Below are 22,596 nucleotides of genomic sequence, written 5' to 3' on the forward strand. Positions count from 1 at the left end.
TGGAAGTCTTTTTTTAATAGGAACGTACACCACAGATCTCAGAGAGCAGCTTTACTAGGTCATGGGTGGAATTTCTGATGAAAAGCAAAGAGAGACCCTCCCATGGCAGAACAGTTATCGCCCAGCGCTGAGAGCCTCTGCTTGCTTTCAGAGAGACAGAGGTTCACATCCTGCCTGAAACAGGCTGGGACTTTAATCTGTCTCCAGCATCCCAGGCAAGAGTCCTAATCATTGAACTATTCCTGCCAGGGACAAAGAAGCAACATCCCCCCCCCCCCCCCTTTTTTTTTCCAGGAGGGGGAAAAAAAAATCTTGTCTTAATCTTGTCCCAGTTTGGAACAGAAACAATTTTTGAAAGTGAAAAAACCTTTTGTAGGTGGGGGAAACCATTTCACACACAGCTCTATTTTTAGAGTTTAAGCTGCAATATGTATCCACAGACAGTCAATGAGAGAAAATCATAACTGCCAGACTGTATCAACACAAGTATGCGAGTCTAATCCAGAGTTTCTTCAACAGTAAACACCAGATGTTGATAAGAACAGATCCATCTATCTCTGTATTCCATCTCCAACAATATCCTGTTACAAAGGCATGCATGTAGGAGTATTAGAAACATATAACAAACATACCATGCACAGAGTGATTTTTCCCCAATATACCTTCTTTACGCCCAGTAATCATCAGTTTAGAGACTTCCTGTGGCTGTGTTTTAGAGGAAGGTAAATCCCCCTAACTGACTTATAGTTGGGCAGCAGGGGAAAAACATTTTTTTACTGATTACATCTAGTGATCTGTCTATGCCCTGAAGCTTGCAGCATGGTAGCACTTGCAATTTCAACCTAATTTCGGAAACTGCTGTTCCTATTGCTCGCGTAAATTAACATGAGAGATACATCCATTCACTGTCAGTGAATAATTAATTCACAACCATGGAATAACAATTTGTACAAGGAGTTTGTTGTCTTCAGTACCCCTTCATCATCTCCATCTTTGCAGACAATGCCGTCACAGAGCGAACTGGATCACCCTAAAGATCAGCCAGCATTCAGGCAATGAATAGCATAAAGGGCAACTGAAGCAAGTCAATATTGATTTACTGACATAAACAGTTCTGTAGTTTTGTTATGTTAAGAGTAACACAGATACTTACTTACACTACATACACTTATACAAGCAAACACTTTCAAATGACACTTAAACAAATATCCTTCAGATGGAAGCAACACTTATTTTCTATCAAGGCTGGGATTCAGACCTAACAACCAAAAAGTAAAAGATCTTTAGCACATAGAGGTGCCCCAAAAATGAGTTTTATTTCCTGGAAAAAAGAAGCCTATTGGAACAAATGTTGACAACTTTGGAGTCCCTTCCTGAAAGTTACCCCTCTAAGTGCGAAGGGGAAATCCCCCATACCTCCTACAGACTAGCACATCATACAGATTAAAAAAAGAAAAAAAAAAGAAAAAAAAAATCACTTCCAAATCCAGTCTAAGTATGTTTTAAAACTAAAACCAAACATAAATATATCAGCTAATGTTGTGATCCTGGAGTAATTTTAACTTTAAACTACCTGAACAAGAGCCATTCCTCCTACCCTTCCCATCCAGCAGTTTCTTCCCTGATTCATAGCTCAAAACTCTTACTTGAACTATATAAGCAGCTAGTAAAGGAATTATCTGCTGTGTAGATCAGCTTTTGAACAGGAACATGACACAACCAGTGAGTTATACAACTATCTGAGACAGCAGTAAGCTGCTCAATATCAGATTCCTAGGATCTATTCCTGACTCTCAGAGAAGAGTGTGGTCTACTGGCTACAGGAGTGCAATGAATTTGGCATGTTAATCCTGCAGGCAGTGCTGTCAACTGGATGAAACTAGGTTCTGCCTAGGCCTCTTTTTACTGTATATATATAAAATGAGAAGAACTAACATTGGAGCAAAAGGAACTTTGTTCCACTGCAGCAGTTATACAATGTATAAAGATTCTGAAATTTCTTCATGAAGCAGAAAAAAATAGAACGTAACTTCGGGACACAAGTCCAGTGCGTCTCCTCTGAGAGGATCTCCCCCACAATCTGGTGTTGTTGGTGTCAGGTATACCATTTTCCCACTAACACTGCAGCACTAACAAATTTGTAAACTTACAGCAGCTTCTTATTCCAAATTTAAAATTTCATAACAGTGCAAAAGAAAAAGTATCTTGTTCTGAACAATGAAAATCACAAAAATGCAATTATTACAACTTTCATATAGTATTACGATGAAAGATAACACATACGAAACCTATTACCTGAATTGTGTCGGGCAATATAACCAAGTGCCCAAGCTGCAGCTTCTTTCACACCAGGGTCAAAATCCTCCAAACAAATCACAAGCGTTTCCAGTCCTCCACACTGAACTATTGCCTGGGCTAGCTGTGGGGAATGTTTACCAACTGCTCTTAGCACAAATGCTGCTGCTTTCTTGTAGAAACGCTACACAAATCAGAAAAAAAAAAGTTGTTACTAATGTTAAGTAGTTCAAAACATAATACAGTACAGACATGCATAAATTAAGACTTTTTTAGTAGTACCAATATCTCATACAGATCCAAATCAGGACCACCAGACATCACACAAACAATAAACCTACAGTCCTTGTCTGAAACAGCTCATGATCTAAAATTTGCAGTAAGTGCATAAACAAACAGAAAAAAATGAGAGGGCTAAGAGGATATGGGGAAAAGATAATAGTCTAGATAAATCTGTTTGCTTAAGTGAGTAGTGAGTGATAAGAGCTGCAAAAACAATACCCCTTAGCATATTTAACTAGATTACACAGGTTATGCAGGGCAAACTCCTAGAATAATTCTACCCATCTGTGACATTCGCAAGGCTTCACAACTTCTAGTGTATATACACCATCATATCAACCATATGAGAAAACATTGTTTACATTTGCAAACAGGAAATAAACACAGAAAATCAGATCTAACAAAAAGAGTTTAAGATCTGAATTGTGAAATGCTCAAATAGTGCCTAAGCCCACAGACGAGATCCTGAAACCCAGCCTACCAGACCTCGACACTGGACTCCCCTCCCTTCTGACCAGGCAACCTGCAGTCCCACTCCTGCATGTGTCCAAACCCAGCTCCCTTCTGACAGCACAGAGCAGCCTGACACCTCTGTCATGCACAGGTTCAAGCAAGATCCAAGCACATGTCTAGCTTCTTCTACCTACTTCCCCCAGTGCTGGACCAAACACGTTTTCAGCAAGCACAATTAAAAAAATTTCCCCCAAAAGTTCACATTTCACATTCTCTTTGTGCAGTTTTCTAGCTATCATTGGGATCTGGAAAATGAAGGTTAAATTTCCTCCCCTGCCTTAGAGTTTCAACACTCCAACCCCAAGCAAAGCACTCTGGCCACAGACAACTGTGTTGGGGAAGACAGGTCAACTACCTCTTGCAGCCACAGTGCAGCAATGAGTGCAAAAGTCATTGGGCCACAAATAATCTCCTGCCACAACCTGGGTGCCCAGAGCGTGCTCTGTAGCCTGGCGGTTGACAGATCAGCCCTGTGGCCTAGCTCAAGAGGGCTCTCCCTCTCTGTGATGGCTGGTTTTAATCCCACTCTAAGACATTTGATTCTCCCCTGCTCTCTAGAGGGAGCCTGGGCGCTTTAGTGTGCTAGATATCTACTGCCAAGGTACGTAAGACTTAAATATTGCAAAGCCCACATCCCTTTTGGATTAGGTCCAGAGAAACAAAGAACGACATGAGTGCTTTTGTGCATCCTGCGAGATGCCCGAACACTCTTGAAGATCTGCCCCCAAAGCAGTGAGGTACAAGAATAGAGAGGTATCTGCAAAGTAAAATGGACACGGGCTCGTTCCCCAACCCTGCAGGGAAGTAACATAGCAGAGCATGTCCATGCAGCCAAACTTCTCCCAAAGTACAGAGGTCTCATCTACACTACTAGCAACTGTCCCTGACTTGTACAATCCCCTAAACCACAACTGGGCACTGCCTGGGAGTTTGCTAGCTTGCTAGTGAGCTTGGGCCAAAACCATGTCAGGAAGCATGTTAACAATTAAAGGGTCTGAATAGTCATGTTCCAGTGCTTGAGTCTATGCCATGGCCCTGCTTAGTTTACCAGTACACATGTAATTCCTTAATGCCAAAAATCCAGTGCTCTAAATTCAAGTTCTACAAGCTCATATATTGAACATAATTTACAAGCAAAACATTAAACATTATTTAGGGGGAACATAAGCTGGGGAAACAGCACAAAGGGACAGATCTCTAGCTAGTGTAAGTTACCGTAAGTTTTGCTGAACCCAGTGAAGCTGTGATAGTTTACACCAGTCTATGTCTGTACAAATGTGGGCATGTTATTCCCGCTAAGTAACTATGCTCCCAGCAAAGAAAAACATTTCTGGGTGTTTGTTATTATTCAAAACCCATTTATTTACAAACAAGTGATATTCACAGGCACAGTTAGAATGCCTTATAAAGCTGTGCATTTTGCTCAGTTTAATTGACAAAAAATTGAGCCAGGATGTGACCCTCTGACTATTCTTCATAAATCAGTGGAATCAGTATTTATTGTGTGCTCAAAGAATCTGCCCTTTAAGTGTAGATGTTGATACACGAGAAGTGAGTGGAATGGAAATGCATCCTTTTTTTTTTGCCTGTGGGAAGTAACAAACTGCATGCATTGCTAAACTCTGCATGAACTGGATAATGAGTTTCCTTCGCCTGCCCTCAGTCACCAAGGCATAGGAGGCCTTCCATGACCTCACGCTAAACTTGCTGCTGCCCCAAGTGATTCTGAATCACAGCCATCTCACAGATGTAATGACAGCACAGGCAGTAACATGGAAGAGATAAATCAGGGTACTCAGGCTAACTTAGTGAGGGGGCTCAGTTGTTGGGGGATTTTTTCCCAAATAAAAAATAGAGGATAAAGACTTTTGTACCCCTCCTCCCTTTAAAATACAAATAAATTAACCAAAATGGTTATAAATTTGTCTAACTAAAACCTTAATTTTCCTTCCCTACTATACCAATGTCTTGACATTAATGTTTTTCTTTGACATATTTTTAAGATAAACTGTATAGGCATTGACCAGATATGCAACAATGAAAACATGCAATAAGTACTTGCATTTATGTTTTTCTCAAAAGACTGAAATGAAAATATATCACTTCCAAGCTATATTTCCATTGAAATCCTACTTTTCCTAAATCCAATAAATCAAAAATACAACCTAAGTATGGCTGTGATTTCAATACATTTAACTCTCAGCTTTCTTTCTTTTTCCAGTCATTAGGAACAGTATTTGAAAGCATTTCTGTTAATCTAGGTGAGGATCCAAACACTAGAATATATACAAAAACTGAAGAAAAATGGCAAAAAGGAAGAAAAAAACACCATCAGATTTATCTGCACTGGACTACACTTTTTTTTTGGACAAATATGAAAATCAAAACATTTCAGTGTATTTTCCTGTGCCAGTAGTTTGATATTTTATATGCTACAGATTTTCAAATGGCTATGTTTGGAGATATTAAATATTCCACTATGGAAGTACAGTTTATATATTTCACAAGTGTTTGATATTCAAGACAAATCCTAGTCAATTACCAGCACAGCTTTCAAATTGTCTCATTTTTGAAGACGGACCTTTTATAAAGTATCACTCAACATTTTGAAAACAACAGTGCCATGGATATTTTTCATATAATGAGTTAAGAGGTAAGATAATATTTTAAAGTCAAACTTATTTAAAGTCAAAATTATGCACACAATACAAACTGATCTCTCAGGAGTTCAAACATACATGTTGTCTCTGACTTCAGTACATTTATTGCTGCATTAGGAATAACAGCAGACAGCTGAAAAGGAAAGATTTCCCCTTCCCCATGTTAAAAAAAATGATAAGAAAAGCGATGCCTTACATTCTGCTCAGACAACGAACATACGAGCTGAGGAAGAATGTCTCCCTTCACAACAGCCTCTGCCAGGTCATCATTATAATTGGCAAGTCTCCCAAGAGCCAAAGCAGCAGTCTGTTGAATAGTTGGGACCACATCCAGCAAAAGAGGTCTCAGCAAAGCCATCACACCTGAGTAACATTGGAAATAGAAAAGGTCACCCAATAAGTGGAAATTTTTCTAAACATTTGCCTTTATTCATAAAAATCTGCTAAGTTACTCTTTGAAATAATAGGAGCTTGTAGGAAATTCAGAGGAGTTCCCCTGAAACGAAGTTGGCACTTGGATAGCACAGCTGACGCGTAACAATCTTTCTGCCCATTTCTCATAGGTACAAAACACTCCTGAAATATAAAAATTTCACATGTAGAAATAAGCTATATTTAAGCATATATAAAATACATGTGTTAACAAAGTAAATATGCACAGGAAACTCCATCTGGAGGTTCTGGTGAGCTAGCACTGATATGTCACTCATTATTCAGTCTGCCAACACAAGCTCTACATGGAATTACACCGAATTACTAATAATTCCATCTATTATAAACAGTGACTGATCTGGGGACCAATAGCCATAATATATTACATTTCAGACAGAAGAATTAAAGACTTTATTACCACATCATTATTTATGATGTATTTATACTACAGTCCACAGTGTATCAGCTAAATATGAAAGAAGATGAAGTCCCTTCTCAAAGGAGTTCTTACACATACACATAAGCTGTTGAAATTACAGGTAAGCTAAGCACACATGACATGAACCATAAGCATTCATGGCACAGGAAAGTCCTCACATGGATAAACATTTGGCTAAAAATAGGAAATGGTAGGAGAAAACATTCCAGTCTCACAAGAGGAGGAGGTCACAATGCAGTTCCTCAAGAGCCTGTGCTGGGGCATATGCTGTTGAATACACTGATATTCATAAATGATCAGGAAAAGGGCAGGAATAGTGTGTTGAGAATATTTACTGGTGACTCGAAGTTATTCAAGATGGTACCAACAAGGGCAACTACGAGAAACTACAGAGACGGAATGACTGGATGATAAAATGGCAAGTGATATTTCAAGTAGATAAATGCAAAGCAATACAGATGGGAAAGCCAATCTTAACATCACACACAGAGTGATGGACTCCAAACTGATCACTACTATTCAGGAGAAAGATCTTGGGGTTATGACAGACAGTTCCTTGGAAACATCAGCTCAGTACTCAGTAGCAGAAAACAAAGCGTGCACACACAAGCGTACAGAGTGCTAGGGAAAGGAGTAGAAAACATAACGGGGACCATCACTACAGTATTGCATACATCTATTTTGCATCTAATCCCTTCCCCAACAACAGAACTGGAAAAGGCTCAGTGAAAGGCAGCAAGGACAATCAAAGGTGACCACTCGGTATATGGAAGCTATTCCCACAGTTAAACTAAGACTCTTCAGTAGGGCTATAAGCCAGCTCCACGGAATCTGGTTTAGCATGGAGCAGGCAGCTAGGGATCAAACACTGTCTCTTCCAACACTAGGAAACAATATATGAAGCTAGTAGAGGCTGAATTCAAAAAGAAATGATTTTTCACAGAAAAAGTTTGTAGAGCTGTGGAAGTTCTTGCCAAAGCAGTTCACACAGGTTCATGACTGCACAAGTTCCCAGAAGTCCACTGCCCATTACTAGATACATAGAAACCACATATACTTCAGGAAGTCCCTGGGCTAATAACAGTTGGAGGCTGAGCAAGTACTCTTGTCCTGTTCGTACAGTGTTTCCTAGGCATCTGGGTATGTCTCCTGTTGGAGGCAGAACAGTGGGCTAGATCATAAGAGCTGCTCTGATCTCTGGTCTGACAGACATAGCAATTCTTCATTATCCTTAGACTATGCAGAGAGATTTATAGTTTAATAAGCAGCAGTTCTGAATTAGTTTTATCTTTGATAATGGAGAAAACCCTAATATAACCAGAATGGAACTGCAAACAAAAAATTGAAAATAAGAACATGGTTGCATAAATAGTATGATTTATAAGGACTGGGGAGAGGAAATTACTTATACCGCAGTTCTTTGAAAGTGCTGCCCCTATACCAGCCAGATGCATGAATTAAGACTTCCGAGCTTTAGTACCTCAGCTGGAAAGTAATGCCCTCCGGAGCTGCAAAAGTGCTATATCGGAATACTGAACATTCAAAGCTATGATTAGAAATTTTTCTATCAGTTGTCAGAGTTTTCCACTAGATTCATTTGCATCAGATAAAGATCCAGTTGATTGACCATAGCCACAAGAAGAAATTAAGACTTCCTTTCTCAAGAGCTGTGTGTGCGCATAAGCCATGTCAGCACCAAACAAAGGTCTTTTGGTGCACCAAAGGTCTTTTCATGCAACAGACCTACAATGGTGGGATCACTACCTACTCGCAGATGACATCCAGGAGATGTTGAACAGATGCATCATGATGAGAAGAAAGGAAAAGCTGAGGGCCTAGGAATAGTCCAAAGGATGGAGACTGGAACAATCTAAAAGGATGGAGACTATATCAAGAAGGTATTCCCACAGCCTGTACAAAAGGACACGCTAGAAAGACAAAATCAAGTTGAGCAGCAGTGAAATTCTCATAGAAAATGCTTACTATTTTAACTTAAAAATCAAATTGCTCTCAGCAAGCAGAAAATAATCTAATAATCTATACATGGCTCTGAACAAGGCAAAAAAACAACCATGGAGGCCAAGCAGACCATTAATGATGTTGTTCTGGGAAGGTCACTCCTGCAAGCAGAGGCTACACAGCCCGGATGGGTACAACTTCCCAGGAGGTTCACAAGCCAAAAGAACACAGCTCTCATGGGGACACATAATAAAAGGAGAAAAGTTAGATGAAATTGTGATGTCTAAATAACACTCCAGAAGCACTAAAAATGGCTCTGCAGCATGCATCATTTTAACATGTATATAGAGAGCCTACATAAATAGTTCTGTGGTATAGCTGGGGCCTGCTCACGCTCCTATCAAAGTCAATGGGAGCTGAAACAGGCATCCTGCATAATAACAGTCAAGGTCTAGATACTCCAGCATTGCAAGATCAACAGGAGTTCACTCAGGAGGAATCACTTACTACTTCAGGATGTGGCCAACAGATTGCCATCTTCTCACAAACTCCCTCAAATGGTGTGTGCGGTCTCATTAGTAAATCATGCCTCATAACAAAATGTGTTAAGTACTTTATAGGATAAATTAAAAGAGAGAGGGAAAAAAACCTGTGACTTAATGCCAACACCATATACCTTCTACTGTCAGCTTATCTTCCAGTAAGTCACCTGCACCCTCTACAGGAGAGCATTTTCTTGTTCTCCTCCTCTAACACATGGTCAAGCATCTGCTGAAATTCCTACAGGGACCTCCTGCTGTTCTGGCTCTTTACGCTGAAGATATTTAAGCAGGAACAGTCAAAAGTAGGATGCTTGTGTTTAGTGTACAGATATTACATTTGAGACTTCTAACCTCAGTTGAGACAGAACTGAAATTTGTGTTTTGTGAAGAAATCCTGAGGTTTTTTTGATACAAAAGAGACTGTTAAAAATGGCTGGAAAAAAAGGAAACACTTCAATGCGCAGTGTTCTGTCCCTAGGAAGCCAACAGCCCGCTGGCTGGCACATTCACCCAGGATGTGGGAGACAGTTCAAACCACCCTGAATCAAAAACTCAAATTCAAGTTTTTTACATCAGAAATCAAGTAAGTACTAAGCTATTGTGTAACTGGCCCTACCAAGGAGGTGAGGCAGTCACACTGTGTTATTTTGATTGATAATTCCATCCTAAACTGAAGAATCTTCCTCTCGCAAAAGTTTTCTCTGTATTACTACATTTCCAGAACAAGTTTATGTTTGAAGAAATTGCTGTTTTACGGCAAAGAAATGCTTCGGCCAAATATTTCTGGCCAGTTTGACACCCAACTCACCTGGTCTCAGCAGGAAGCATGCATCCCCACTCAAAGTCATGCTGCAGGATTTGCATACTAAGTCACCCAAAAGAGAAAAAGATAGTAATTGTACATTTTCTCTCCCATCCTCTAAGCACAAAGGGTGATGTCCTCGAAATTCAGCGAATATTTTAACAGACTAGAATTACTGTAGATCAGATGAACCCATGAGCTAGATCCAGACCATGCAGCATGTTTCTGGCCTCCATGATAAACCCAGCCACTGCAAAATGTAAAACCACATTTTGAAAAGTTTACATACACATACACTTTGAGCTGACCCAAATATGAGACTTACGTGATTTGTATTTTCAAGATTAGCTGATACAAATTTCACTTCCAGAACACGCTAAAAGCCTTGAGCCTGAAACAGTATTACCAGGCGGCATGTCTCCATATGACCAACACCATTTATTTCACTGTAGGATACAGCATGTAAAGCATGGTGATGACATTTAAGTGTCAGCACAAAATGTTCCACTGCAAATTATTTTAGCTAATGTAAGTGAAGGTGAGGAAAGAGATGAAAAGTGAAATGAGAGTCACTGTTTGGAAAAAGATACAAGATACTAAAACAGGGTAGAACCCCCCCTCCCCCCCCCCCACACACACAGAGGAACAGATGAAAAAGGTTAGAAATTAATAGAAACTGTGCTGACCCTCAAGGAGAGCATATTTTCCCAAAGTGATGCCTGAATGTGAGAAAAGATAGTGAACAAATAATTATCATGACAAGCGCTTTGGTGGTACAAGAAAAGGAAAAAAATCAATTCTTGTTGCTGTACAAGCCTTATATTGACATCAAATTAACTGCGAATTGAGAGCAGTGTGTAGTCCTAGATTATGCCTGCACATTGAAAGTAATTAAAAGCCTCTATCTCCCTTTCCTACATCATCTAAAATCAGTTTGTTTTCTCTGCATCGAGCTTCTATCCATCATCTCTGACCCCTCTGCAAGACCAACTGCTTGAGAAGTTTTCATCATTTTCAATGTTGTCACATCTTCAGTAGATGGAGTATTTCTCTCTTAACAGCACTTTGGATAAATAAACATTAATTCTGAGAGTGTATAACCTTTGCTGCCCAGAGGTTATATGTTCTCCACTAAAACACCCATAGGAAAGAAAGATGTCCACCTTTCCTTCCACAAGCTTTGCAGACACTGCTGGAAAGGACAGATGTCCCTGACATAGAAGGGGGCTTTCCTGTCCTGTCCAGGGGCCAACCCAGTTATTTTCTCTTTCATGAGCTCCTCTATTTGATTTTTTCCTTTCTTTGACTGTTCCGTCTAGAGCAGTCTGTCCTTCTTCCCCAAAGAAGTCCCAGCCAGGATTCCTATCAGCATTTCGAATTAAAATCAAACTACTTTAACAATTCCTTAAGGCAGAAAAATAGATAAGAAACTTTCAACAATTTCCTCTTACCTCTCTCAAATGAATTACTTAAATGAATAGGGTTATAGAGAGCAGGGTGCAGCAAGGCCTTGAGTAAAACTTCAGGGGAACTCTTTGGTTTTCTTCTAAATAAGTCTCTTCTGATAGAAGTGGGAAATTCACTAATTCAGAGGCAGCTACACAGAAAGTAAAGAACCACAAAATAAGGCATTTAGACCATTAGACTAGATTTGTTTTGGAAGAGTTCCCACAAACAACTCAGAAACAGGGTAACAAAGAATTACTGCCAAATATTCTTTCTTGCATCACATAACCTTGACTGACCCTGGGCAAGGAATGATTCCCCTTTCTATCCTCAGTTTCCCACTCAATTGTTTTGAAGAATGACACACTTTAGAAGCTGAATCACCCTTAGCACACACTTCTCAAGTGGAGCTGTTGTGCACAGGCCTGCTTCACTTTCTTTTAGCAAGCAAGTGCCGGCTGCTGCCTATCTTTATCTGGAAAAAGCTCAGGGCAGCAGTAGGTTCCAAGTTTTTCATTCCAAGTTTCTTCAGCCAAACAAACAGTAACTATGCTGGAGATAGCAGCCTTTGTTTGGTTATTTCAATTGCTTAGGGAAAAGCACCTGAAAGTCTGGCAAAATTCCCCCCCTCCAAAAAAAAAACCTTGTCAGTAGTCACAAGTTAGAGAAATGTCAGTCTGTGTTTCAAATTCTCTCCATTTCTGCACCTAAAGATGACCACTTCTCTCCCCTATTCTCCTTCCTTAAAAATAGAATTTTTCAGCATTCAAATTTTAAAATGGAAATAAAGGTAGTTCTTCACTAGTTTCGTTGTCTCTTTGATACACTCTTACCTTGAAAATGCTCTCCTAATTTACACCTTGAATCTAATTTAATGTCATCTTCTCATTTTTGTATGCTACCTGTTACACTAAGAACATTCACTGAACTAACAATACTGCTCAAGCATTCATCATATAACCTTGATTTTTCAGGAGTCCTGATGTCAGATTCAATGACTTGACAAGGAAATAAAGTGCAAACTTATTTCTGCCTCACCCCAGCACAGCAGAGATTTAAGTAGCAGACTTAAGACGCATTTCCCAGACGAAGAGTGAGAAAGAGAACTTTCCCTCCCTTGTCTTGAGGCTGCCTCTTGCAGAGGCTGTACGGTACGTACGTCTCCAGTACATATTCCTCAGGCGTGACTCACCCCAAGGAAGGACTCCGCGCTGTGACTCTTCTATGCAAATACAACTAGAATCTATCAAAATATCAAAGAGAACATGAATGCAGTTTGGTAACGGAGACTCGGGGTAATCAAGTAATTTGTAGCACAATCGCCAGATGGTGGGGAACGTAACACAGATTCAGTATGACAGCAGGACTAGAGAATTTTGAGGGAACAAGGAGCAGTAAGTTTCTCCTTCCTTAAAAGCTGATCTGGACAGCCATTTCCCAGACCCCTTTTCCACATTAATGGAACAGGACTGATCGTCTTCCAAGACGCCTGAATTTCTGAAAATGCCCTTCACAGGGCTAGCTAGTGGCCACCAGCAAAATTTCCACACAATTCCTCACAGACACACCAAAACCAAGGTGGTCACAAGGAGCTTTTTCCTTCCAAAGGCCACTTCCTGAGATGAAACAGATGTTGCAAAGAAGTTCTACCTTTGAATTTTCTACCTGCAAATCTCCTCCAAACAGGCCAGGAGGTAGAGAAGAGGAGGAATCGCAGAGAAGCTGAGAGCAGCTGAGCTTTCAGCTCACTGACTTTCAGAAGCAGACAGTCCTCTGGCTTTGGTAACATTTTGTTTCTCCTGCCCTGTCATCTCCCTAGTACCTTCCTTAACACATGGTCTCCTTTCTTTCATCAGGTACCACATCACCAAGCCTTGGGGAAACAGCCACTCTCCTCACTTCTCCTACTACAGCTCCAAAAATGACCTTTTGCCTTCCATCCCCCATTGCACAATTCTCTCCCACTTCTGTTTCTATTTCCCACCCACTAAGGCTCAGTAAAGTTTTTACCTCAAAAAAGGTAAGTGCATCCTTCACAGGATGAGGTGCAGAAACCCAAATCCTGAAACGGGCTACCTGGGAGCACTGGAGTCTGCCCCCCTTGCAAGATCCAGATAGTGCAAGAACACAGATGTTTTTAAGGGAGCAACTCTTTTTCTGGGCAGCTGACTCGACAGCCCTCCTCCCTCTGCATCCCATGCTCCCAGCAGGCTTTGTACAAAGTACTGTGTGATCAGAGCACATTCTTTTATATTCTTTAAAATGCAGAACTGCATCCTGAAATCCTTTCCCAGAACCTGATCCTCCTTACACAGGGCCAAGTGTCCAACTGGCACATTTAAAATAGGTACATTTAAAATATGCATGCTAAAAGGGGGAGTCTGAAAAAAGTATGAGGGAAAAAAAAGCTCATGTAATTGCATGGGGGAAATAAATCTAAACAGCCTTTTCTCAAAAATAAAGATTCCTGAAACCACTCCAAAGATTTGGGAATACAGCTCTTAAAGACTGTGACCAATGGAATAGCTCTGGAGCCAGGAGAGAGCTACTACTCATGACATCATCTTTAGCTGGGAAAAAAAAAAGAAAAAAAAAAAGAGAAAGCAAGACCATGAAGTAGGAGAAAAGCTGTCATGCCACAAGCTTTTGTGATAGAGCCCTCGTTACGAGGAGGCCAACCTGGCCCCCAAGCTACAGCCCCTTGCCAGTGTGGACTGTAAGGAACAGATACAGGAAAATATACCCAAAGGTGCAAGGGGTGGAGAGGACTCAGTCCCGCAGGTGGTGCAGCTTGCATGGGGGATACCTAATGATACCCTTAAATAACTTAAAAATTAAAAACAACCATCCCATCACCACAAGCTGTAGTGGGGGGAAAGTATAAAAAAATAATTCACACTGCAGGAGAAGGCAAAAATGAATGCCCAGAAGTAATACAGGCCTTATTCTGACATACTTATTTATACTGAATTGTAAATTCCTGAGCAAAAAGTTCTTTTTCAAAGAGACTATTTACCGAGTGCTGCACTTCACCAAGCATAAAAAGAAGGCAGAACTAGGCTCTCCCTGACTATCACTCTTAGAAATGTACCGGAGCCAGTTCAGGTTTTCTCCTAAACTCTCTAACAGATAAAAAGCTGCCTGACTCTCAGCGCAAGGAAGAGGGCTCAGGTTCATTTGGCGTTATAACTGAAAATGGTCCATTTCTAGGATCTGAAAACTTGGGAGGAGGAGGGGCTGCGGGGCTCAATAATGCCTTCCAGCGCCAGGTTTCACGAGCTGTAGCTGCCAGAGGAACAGATTTATTTTTAAAGAATATGTTTAAAACTGTTATTGTCAAAGTAGCTTCTCCCATTAGTCAAGAGCCCTCTAGAAATTAGATTTGATAAATGAATTGTCTGTCATTGTTCCAAGTGTATATTTACCAAATGAAAAAGACTTAGTATATTTGGAGGAGGATCTTTTTCCCTGTGTATCAGCATTAATTAAACATTCAAAGGACAGATCCTGCAATTATTATTCATGGTAGAAGTTAATCATAAGGAACTACCTTATCGAAACTCACCAAAGCAGCACAGAGAGCTAGAAAAGATATGGGAAGAAGTTCTGAAAATAGATTTTTATCTGATCGTTTCTTGCAATGATCTCTGCCACTAAAAGCATCTGTGCTCCAAAGGCCTAAGACCCCAGGACATTCCTGACTATTAGAGTGCCAGGGCCATGTTAGGGTCTCAGCAAAAGTCCAGGGCCAGATTCAACCAAATTCAGGATTTCTGCTCAGCGGGAAAGGCGGCTCCAACAGCTAGCGTGACTGGATAGAGAAGCCCCAGAAGGAAGATGCCTTGGGAAAGGGTGGGCATCCGACTTGCTCTGCCTGGCCTTCTTTTGGGCTTGCCAGCCCCACCAGTGTCCCTGCGGATCACACAGGAGCCCCCACAGTGGCAGGACATCAAGGTTTCTCGGCAGCAAAAGCAGCATAAGAAGCTCTCACCTCTGATCCCAGCCACTCACTCCCCTTCCACGCTGCAGTTTGTCATCCCCTAACCTGCAGCAATACAGCTGTGTTTATCTGCTTTGAGGCTGTGTAAGCAGTGCTTATAGTGTAGTCAACAGTTATTTTTTAAGCACATTTCCACCGTGCATAATGCTAGGAGGTCCAGAGACACTTTCACAAAGAGCAAGAAGGTCTCAAACTATTATTTAATTTTTAATATGTCATTAAGAATTTATCAGAAGGACTTCTGCAAATGGGATCAAATGTTTTATTTCTAGAGCACTTTGATCTTTCACTGTTGCCAGTCTGAATTTTGGATATTCTCGGAACATTAACCAAGGCCAATAATGCACAAGTACACCACAGTACACTTCAAGGGCTCGATTTTGCTCAAATTCTAGTCAATGTAATCTTGCCTTCCCTTTCAGCTGGAAAAAGACTGAACCCTGGCAACCTCTGAGATCCAACAGAAGAGCCCTGCCAAGTGCCCTCGACTCCTAATGCTAACAGAAAATGACAGCAGGCAAAGACTTTCTGCATCTTTTTAGAACAGTGATCTCCTTAAGTAATAATTAACTTTCCTTACCAGAATAAGCAAATAGCCCCCATCCTTTTATACATAGATTTATATAAAGATACATATATAGACGGATATCTTTATTTCTCAAATCATTGCTCTCAAATTTTATTAGAGGCAACTCACTCGATCAGCACCATAAAAGGCATGCCAGTTGTCTGCTAGACAGCTATGTCTCAGAATATTTGTACCGATCCTTTTTTTAAAGCAGTTAACTACATTTTATATAGAGCGAGGTTTTAAAACCTGTGTCTGACATATCCAGAAAAGGTCAAAACTAACAGCTATCGTTATAATTTTATAATTATGAACTGTTTTTAAAGACAGGAGTTGGCAGAGGAGAGTTAAATATTTGTGGGCCTCAGTAATTCAAATAATTTTTGAAAGGAAATACTACATTTGCAAACATTGCCCTCTTTTCTAGCATCTCAGAAAATATTTAAAGCTTGTGAAAAAGCAGCTCAGTACCAGAATGAGCCAAGAAGGATCATGTGTTACACAAATGCACTTTTCCACACTTGTATCCAGGGCCTGATTCTGCATTCCTTATACACTTCACCCTCAGGGCAAACATCAGCTACACACAGAGGAAAGTTTCAGGTTTCTGAGCTGATGATTTTCTCTACACAAGCACCAGACCAATTCTGCGGAAACACTATCATGCAGATTACATCGAAAAACTATTTTAAAAACAAGAAACACAATGCAATTAAAGCTAGCCTAGCTTTTTTTTTTGCATTCTTAAAATAGAAACTTTCTGCATTTTTTTAAGTACTTCAGTGTAAGAACTCAGCTTTAATGGGAACTCTCTCTCTGTGGGCAGCTAATAGATCCAGAACTGTAAGTGGACATATGGGGTCTTTTCTCACAAATAAAATATAAGCTACTCCTGCCACCAAAGTGTCACATTTGATAAATGAAGATAATTAGTATAAATTAAAGCAGTAGCAATAACTCACTGAAAAATTAAAAAAAAAAATCAAGAAACACAGTAAGGCAACATAAAAGGCCTGGAGCCAGTGTGTCACTCCCATAATGGAAGTAAATAAGTCTGTAACAAGAATTTAAGCGATCAATTTTCAACGAAACTATTTTAATGCAAAGTTACGATTTTAAAGAACTGGTTTTCTTCTCGGGGTTTTGCTTGTTTGTTTGCTTCCATCGTATCTCGAGAAAGACTTTAAACTTTAAAAGATCTGGGGAACAAGCATTAAAACCAAAATCAAGCCAAATCAAAACACAGTCAGTTCGTGGGCACCACACGGCAAACCAAGCCCAGCTTTACAGCCCTTTTCCAAACCGTCTTTCAGACCTCAGCTGCTCCGCGGTTCTTCTTCTTCCTCTTTTTCCCGGACGACGCGGGGACCGGGACCGGGAGGAGCGGCCGCAGCCGCCGGGGAGGCCGCGGCCGCCGCCAGCCCCCGGCTCGGCTCCCGGCAGCCCCGACAGCACCGCGGCAGGAGCGAACCGCCCGCGAGCCGCGGCCCCGGCGGGGGAAAGCGCCGCGGGGTCCGGAGCAGCCGGTGACGCTCGGGTAAAGGCGGCCGGAGCGCGGCCCTCGGCAGAGCAGCGCCGGCCGCGGCGGCAGCCCCGCTCCGCCGTGCGGGAGGCGGCGCGGGGGCACGGGGGGAGCCAAGGGACGGGTCCTGCCGACGGACCTTCCTTTGAGTGAAAGTAAGTCGGCACCGTTACGAGGCCGCTGCCGGGCACTCACGCTTTTAAACAGCGCCAGGACCGAACCACGCACAGGCGGGGCGGGCTGCGTCCGGGCTGGCGGGGGCGGCCGGTTCCCCCATCGCCGCGCAGGGCTCCGCGGAGGAGCGCGCGGCCGGCGGAGCAGGCAGCCCCGCGGCCCGTTGGCGGGGCGGCGGGGCGGGGGGGGGGGAATAAAAGGGGGGGAGCCCGAAGCGAGCTGCCGGCCCGCCGACGGCGCCACCACCGGGAACAGGGGGAGGATCCGGGGCACCGGCACCGGGCGAGGGGGGGAAGGGGGGCGGTACCTGCGTTTTGGAGAGTCTCGACGTGCTGCGGGCGGGACGCGAGCTCGGCCACGGCCTGCGCGAACTGCGTCCGGGCGCGCTGGTACTGCTCGAACACTGCGGGCGGCACCGCCGTCAGCGCCCCGCGCCGTCAGCGCCCCGCGCCGCGCCCCCCGCCCCGCGGCCCTACCTTGCAGCACCTGCCTCTGGCTCATGGCGGCGGCGGGCGGCGCGCGGCGCCCCGCGCAGGGCCGCGCTGTGTACCCGTCGCCCCGGCAACGGGGCGGAAGCCGCGCGGCGCGGGGGCGGGGCGGGCCGCGCCGCGCCGCCTGCTGACATCACGCGGCCGCGCGCCCCGTGCAGCCCAGCCCGGCCCGGCCCGGCCCCCGGCTCTGCGCGGGGCGCTGCGCTGCGCGGTGTGTGCGGGCTGTGCCGGCGCGCAGGGGGACGCCCGTCCGCATGGCGCAGCCCCGGCACGCGGGCGCTCCGACGTGCGCGCCGGGAGCGCGGGCAGCTCGGCGTGCGCGGACGCGCAGCTCAGCGCGGGGCTGCCGTTGCGCCCGCGAGGAGCTGTGAGCGCCCAGCCGTGCCGCGCGGCTGCCCGGCCCCGGAGCTCCGGGAAGCGGGAACGGGACGGGGACGGGGCGGGGGGTCAGGGACGGGGAAGGGCCGCCCCGCGCGGTGCCCTCCTCCCCAGGCGCCGCCTCACGCCCCCGCGGCCGCCCGCGCAGCCGGGGGGAGCCGGGGCGGCCCAGGCCGGGGCCTCCGCGCGGCGCCGCTGCCATGTAGCGGCGGCGTTTGCGGTCGTGCCCCGGTGCCGCCCGCTGCCGGGACCGAGACGCTTCTGCTCCGCGCCACGAGCTGCGGGGGGGGGGGAGGTGGCGGGCGCAGCAGCGGGAGCGGGACGGCGCCGTTCCGCGGGGCGCCGGCGCAGGGCTCCCCGCCGCTGCGCGGGGGCTGCGCGGAGCGTGCCGCGGGCGGGGGCTCCCTGCCGCTGCGCGGGCCGAGTCAGCGCATCGCCCGGCTCCCGCTGTCACTCAGGTCACGGGGGAAAAACAGAAAAAGAGAGTAAGGGCGGCGGCGCACCGGAGCTGCCCCGCGGCCGCTCTCTCCCCCTCGGCGGGGACGGTCTCTCCTTTTTTTCCTTTTTTTTCTGTTTTTCTTTTTTTCTTTCTTTTTTTTTCTTTCCACCACCGCTGCGCTTCCTCCTCGGGGATCTCCGCTGCGGCACCGCGCTGCTGCTCGGGGGCTCTCGGGACGCGCAGCGGCGCAGGGCGGCGGCGGCTCGGCGGGGCGCGCAGCGCAGCGCGGGTGCCGGCGGCCGCGCTGCCGCTCCGGCGGGGACGCCGGTGCCTCCCCGACAGCTGCCGGTGCCTCGGCGCGGCGGAGCAGCAGCAGCGGCGCCGGGGCGGACGCGCAGCCGCCGCCCCCCGCCCCCCCCCCCTGCCGCAGGCACCGGCTCTGCCGCGCCTGCCCCGGCGGCTCCGCTCCGCGGGCGCGGGGGCTGCTGCGCGCACAGCGGCGGCTCCGTCTCGGGGGTCCGCGTGCGGAGAGCAGCCTCCGCAGCCGCCGGCCGGGGGGTGGCTGCCTCCGCCAGCAAATACAACCCCGGAGCTGCTTGCAGCAACTGGTTCAAACCGCGGGGCGGAAAAATAAAATCAAGGTTATCGGGATGTGAATGCAACGAGACTCCGCATCTGCTCCTGTACCTTTCGGGGGCGACTCCCAAGACGCTGGATATTTGTGAACGAAGTTGCTAGTTAGCTCTGCTATCGATCAAGCTGCTCTGAGTGAAATCACGATTCGCAGCCGGAGTCACCATGCAATACAAAATGCTGCTTTCTGCGCGCACCCTCTAACGCGCAGTGTCTCCGCGATTTCCTAGGCGGGTGCTGTGCTCTGCAGAAGTCTAACTGCACAAAACCAGATGACCCACACGGCACAACCGTATTGTTTGATAGGTAGTAAAAAGTTTTGTCGCATGCCTTAAAGTTGAAGGGAGAAATTATTTCAGCCACATTCTAAAAGTTTGAAAAAGTGTGAGAAAGACATGTAATTTCAATAAATTATCCCCGTATTTGCTCAACTGAAAATGAGGTGAGCTAACATAACCAATATTCTGGTCTAAAATGAGCCACGTGTTTCCAGGAGTATTTAGTGCGAAAAAAATCTCTCTTTAAGCAAACAAACAAAACTGGCGATGTGTTGTTCTTTACAAATAAATAAGGCAAATTAAATCAGATTGGTGAGAAGGTCGTTTGTCACAGAAAATATTTTGGGAAATTATCACCATGTGTACTTGAGAAGAGAACAGCTGTTAAACACATTTCTTTATACTTATTTCTGTTCTTAAGTTAAATTAAAAAAATAAACAAACGGTGATGAATTACTTCCAGCGTTTTTTTAAAAAAAGCAGTTGTGTCGATTACAGATAAATTGATTTATCTGTATAATTAAGTCTAATGTTCGGGTAAGTGAAGCAGGCAAGCGCACCCTGAAGACCTCCAAGGCTTGCTGCTACATTTCTTTCCCTGACCCGGAGAGTCTGCTCACATAGTTGATAATAATGATGAGGAATAAACACCGTGCAAATACGGTCTACGGAAATGTCACCGGTTCTCGCAAAAGTACTGAAGACGGAAAATCATTTATGGAAATGACGTGGTTGTGAGACTTCACTGCCTGCAGCTCGGGTGCTTATTACTGGGAAACCTGTATCCTTAGCGGGTCGTGTTGGTAACGACTGCGCTACCGCATACTCCAGCTTGAAAAATAAACCAGACGCCGGGGGAAAAGTCAACATTTCTCTAAATTAGTAATACATATTCGCCTTCTGGTGGTGTTCTGCCAGCTTAGCCTCTGGTTCAGCGGGGCAGACGAGGGCAGCGGGCGGGGAAACCCCGCTTTCCCCCGGCGGGTGCCGCGCAGCGCTGCGCGGGGCTCGGGCGCTGCGGGCTGCGGGCGGCGTCCCGCGGGCTCCCGGCGCCCGCCCCGTCGGAGCGGCCCTCGCCCCCGGCACCAGCACCGGCTCCGCGGGCGCGGGTGGGCTCAACGCGCGGCGCCTCGGCTCCGCGCCCGCGCTCCGGTGCTCGACCCCGTGCGCGGCTGCTTGTGGATGGCAAACGCGCGGAGACGGCCCGAAACTGAGCGACCGGCACCAGGAGGTGAGGGCTTTCCGCGCTCGGGGGCGGTGGGATCCCCGCGGCGTCCCCCGGCGCTCGGGCGCCCGCCCTGGGGCTACGCGGCCGCGGTGACCGCGCAGCGGGCGGTCCGAGCCGCCCCCGCCTGCCCCCAGCGCGGGGCTGCCTCCCGCAGCGCTGGTGCTGACCGCCGGCCGCTGGAAGGGGCTCCGGGCGGGGCTGCAGAAATGAGATTTTCCTTCCGCGCAGCAGGACTAGGCGCGGTCGGGGGGCCGAGGAGTGCGGCCGCTCGTCACGCTTCCCCCGCGCTCCGGAGTTTGGGGTGCCGGACTTTTGGGAAGCGGGAGTTTAGGGGTGGGAAGGTCAGGAAGGGTGACTGGGGCTGCAAAACTGACGTGCTCTCTAGAAGATACTTTTTTGAGTGGGGGATCACCAACTCCGTGTACGCCTATATTGAAACATAACATTTGAATGCCTGGAGTGAATAACTTGCTTTTCAAATTTAAACGCGGCTTTGCCATTACCGGGTTTTAGCAAAGACTCCATCAGAGGGATCGTAGAGCCGGGTGTTCCCTGTCTTTTCCCCCGAGCTTTGGGTCGGGTCTCCAGGAAGTCACGGTATTCTGGGTCCCCTCTTCGGATTTTTGGTGATGAGTTTAAATTCTCAAGCCTGCTTATGGAGCAAATCGGTCCCGCGAGGCGGTGGCAGGAGCGCGGAGACATTTCAGGCGTGTAGCGAGAGCAGCTCTGCTGCTGCCTCACCTCAGCGGGCGACGCTGGCAGCTGAGCAGGCAGCTGTAGCTCGTAAACGTGTAACTCGTACAGATTTGGCTAGCGGAGACTCCTGCGTCGCCATTGCACCAGGCAAAGGTAGAATAAAAATAACAAGGGATGACTGAACTGGAAAGGGGCGAAATATTTCAGGTCGACTTGCGGGATGGGACCGGGAAACGCAAGCCGGCCGGGCTGAGCCCCCTCCACAGCGAGCGCACGGTTCCCCTCCGGCGTCCCGCGGAGCCGCCAGCTCCTGCCGCCCGGAAAAAAAGAAATATTTGGGGACCTTCCAAAACTGAAAGCTGGAGCTTGACTTATTCCGGGGAGCTGCAAGCAGCGCGGTCTTCCTGTGCGCCTGTGGCCCCGAGGAGGCCGTGTGCCGCCCCGCCGCCGAGCGCTGCCCCTCCCTACGCGTGTGAGGGCAGGAGCGACCCCCCCCCCGGGCCGGCGCGACCGCGGGCGCGCAGACACCGCGAAATGCGCGGAGCCGGGCTGCGAGGCGGCGGCGGGCCGGTATTTCGCTCCGGGTTTGGGAAGAGCCGCGGTGCGCGGCGCCCCGCGCCCCTGCGCGCCCCGGCCCCGGCGCGGCCCGGCGCGGAGGGCAGCAGCCGCCCGGCGCTGCGGGAGGAGGTGTAACGGGAGGCTCCGGCAGCGGCGGCGGCTGCAGATCGCTGCCGTGTGGTTGCTACTAGCAACAAATCAGCTGAGCGGCCGGGAAGCGAGCATCTAGCGCGGAGGTGGCGGGGGAGCGGCGCGAGGGGC

General features: G+C 46.6%; 1 protein-coding gene across 3 annotated transcripts in view; it reads right to left on the reverse strand.

Annotated features, from left to right (window-relative positions):
- The window catches only part of SPAG6 (sperm associated antigen 6), a 42,672-nt gene extending 24,441 nt beyond the window's left edge, over positions 1 to 18,231 (reverse strand). For all 3 annotated transcript variants that reach the window (XM_064505945.1, XM_064505944.1, XM_064505943.1), the window contains exons 1-4: positions 18,111 to 18,231; positions 17,942 to 18,037; positions 5,947 to 6,113; positions 2,296 to 2,479 (exon numbers count right to left, since the gene is read on the reverse strand). In XM_064505945.1, coding sequence (XP_064362015.1) covers positions 2,296 to 2,479; positions 5,947 to 6,113; positions 17,942 to 18,037; positions 18,111 to 18,135 — 472 coding nt within the window. In that variant the 5' untranslated portion in view covers positions 18,136 to 18,231. The remainder of the gene's footprint in view (positions 1 to 2,295; positions 2,480 to 5,946; positions 6,114 to 17,941; positions 18,038 to 18,110) is intronic.
- Positions 18,232 to 22,596: the final 4,365 nt, after the last annotated feature.

This window comes from Dromaius novaehollandiae, chromosome 2 (genome assembly GCF_036370855.1).
Source record: "Dromaius novaehollandiae isolate bDroNov1 chromosome 2, bDroNov1.hap1, whole genome shotgun sequence".
Lineage (NCBI taxonomy): Eukaryota > Metazoa > Chordata > Aves > Casuariiformes > Dromaiidae > Dromaius > Dromaius novaehollandiae.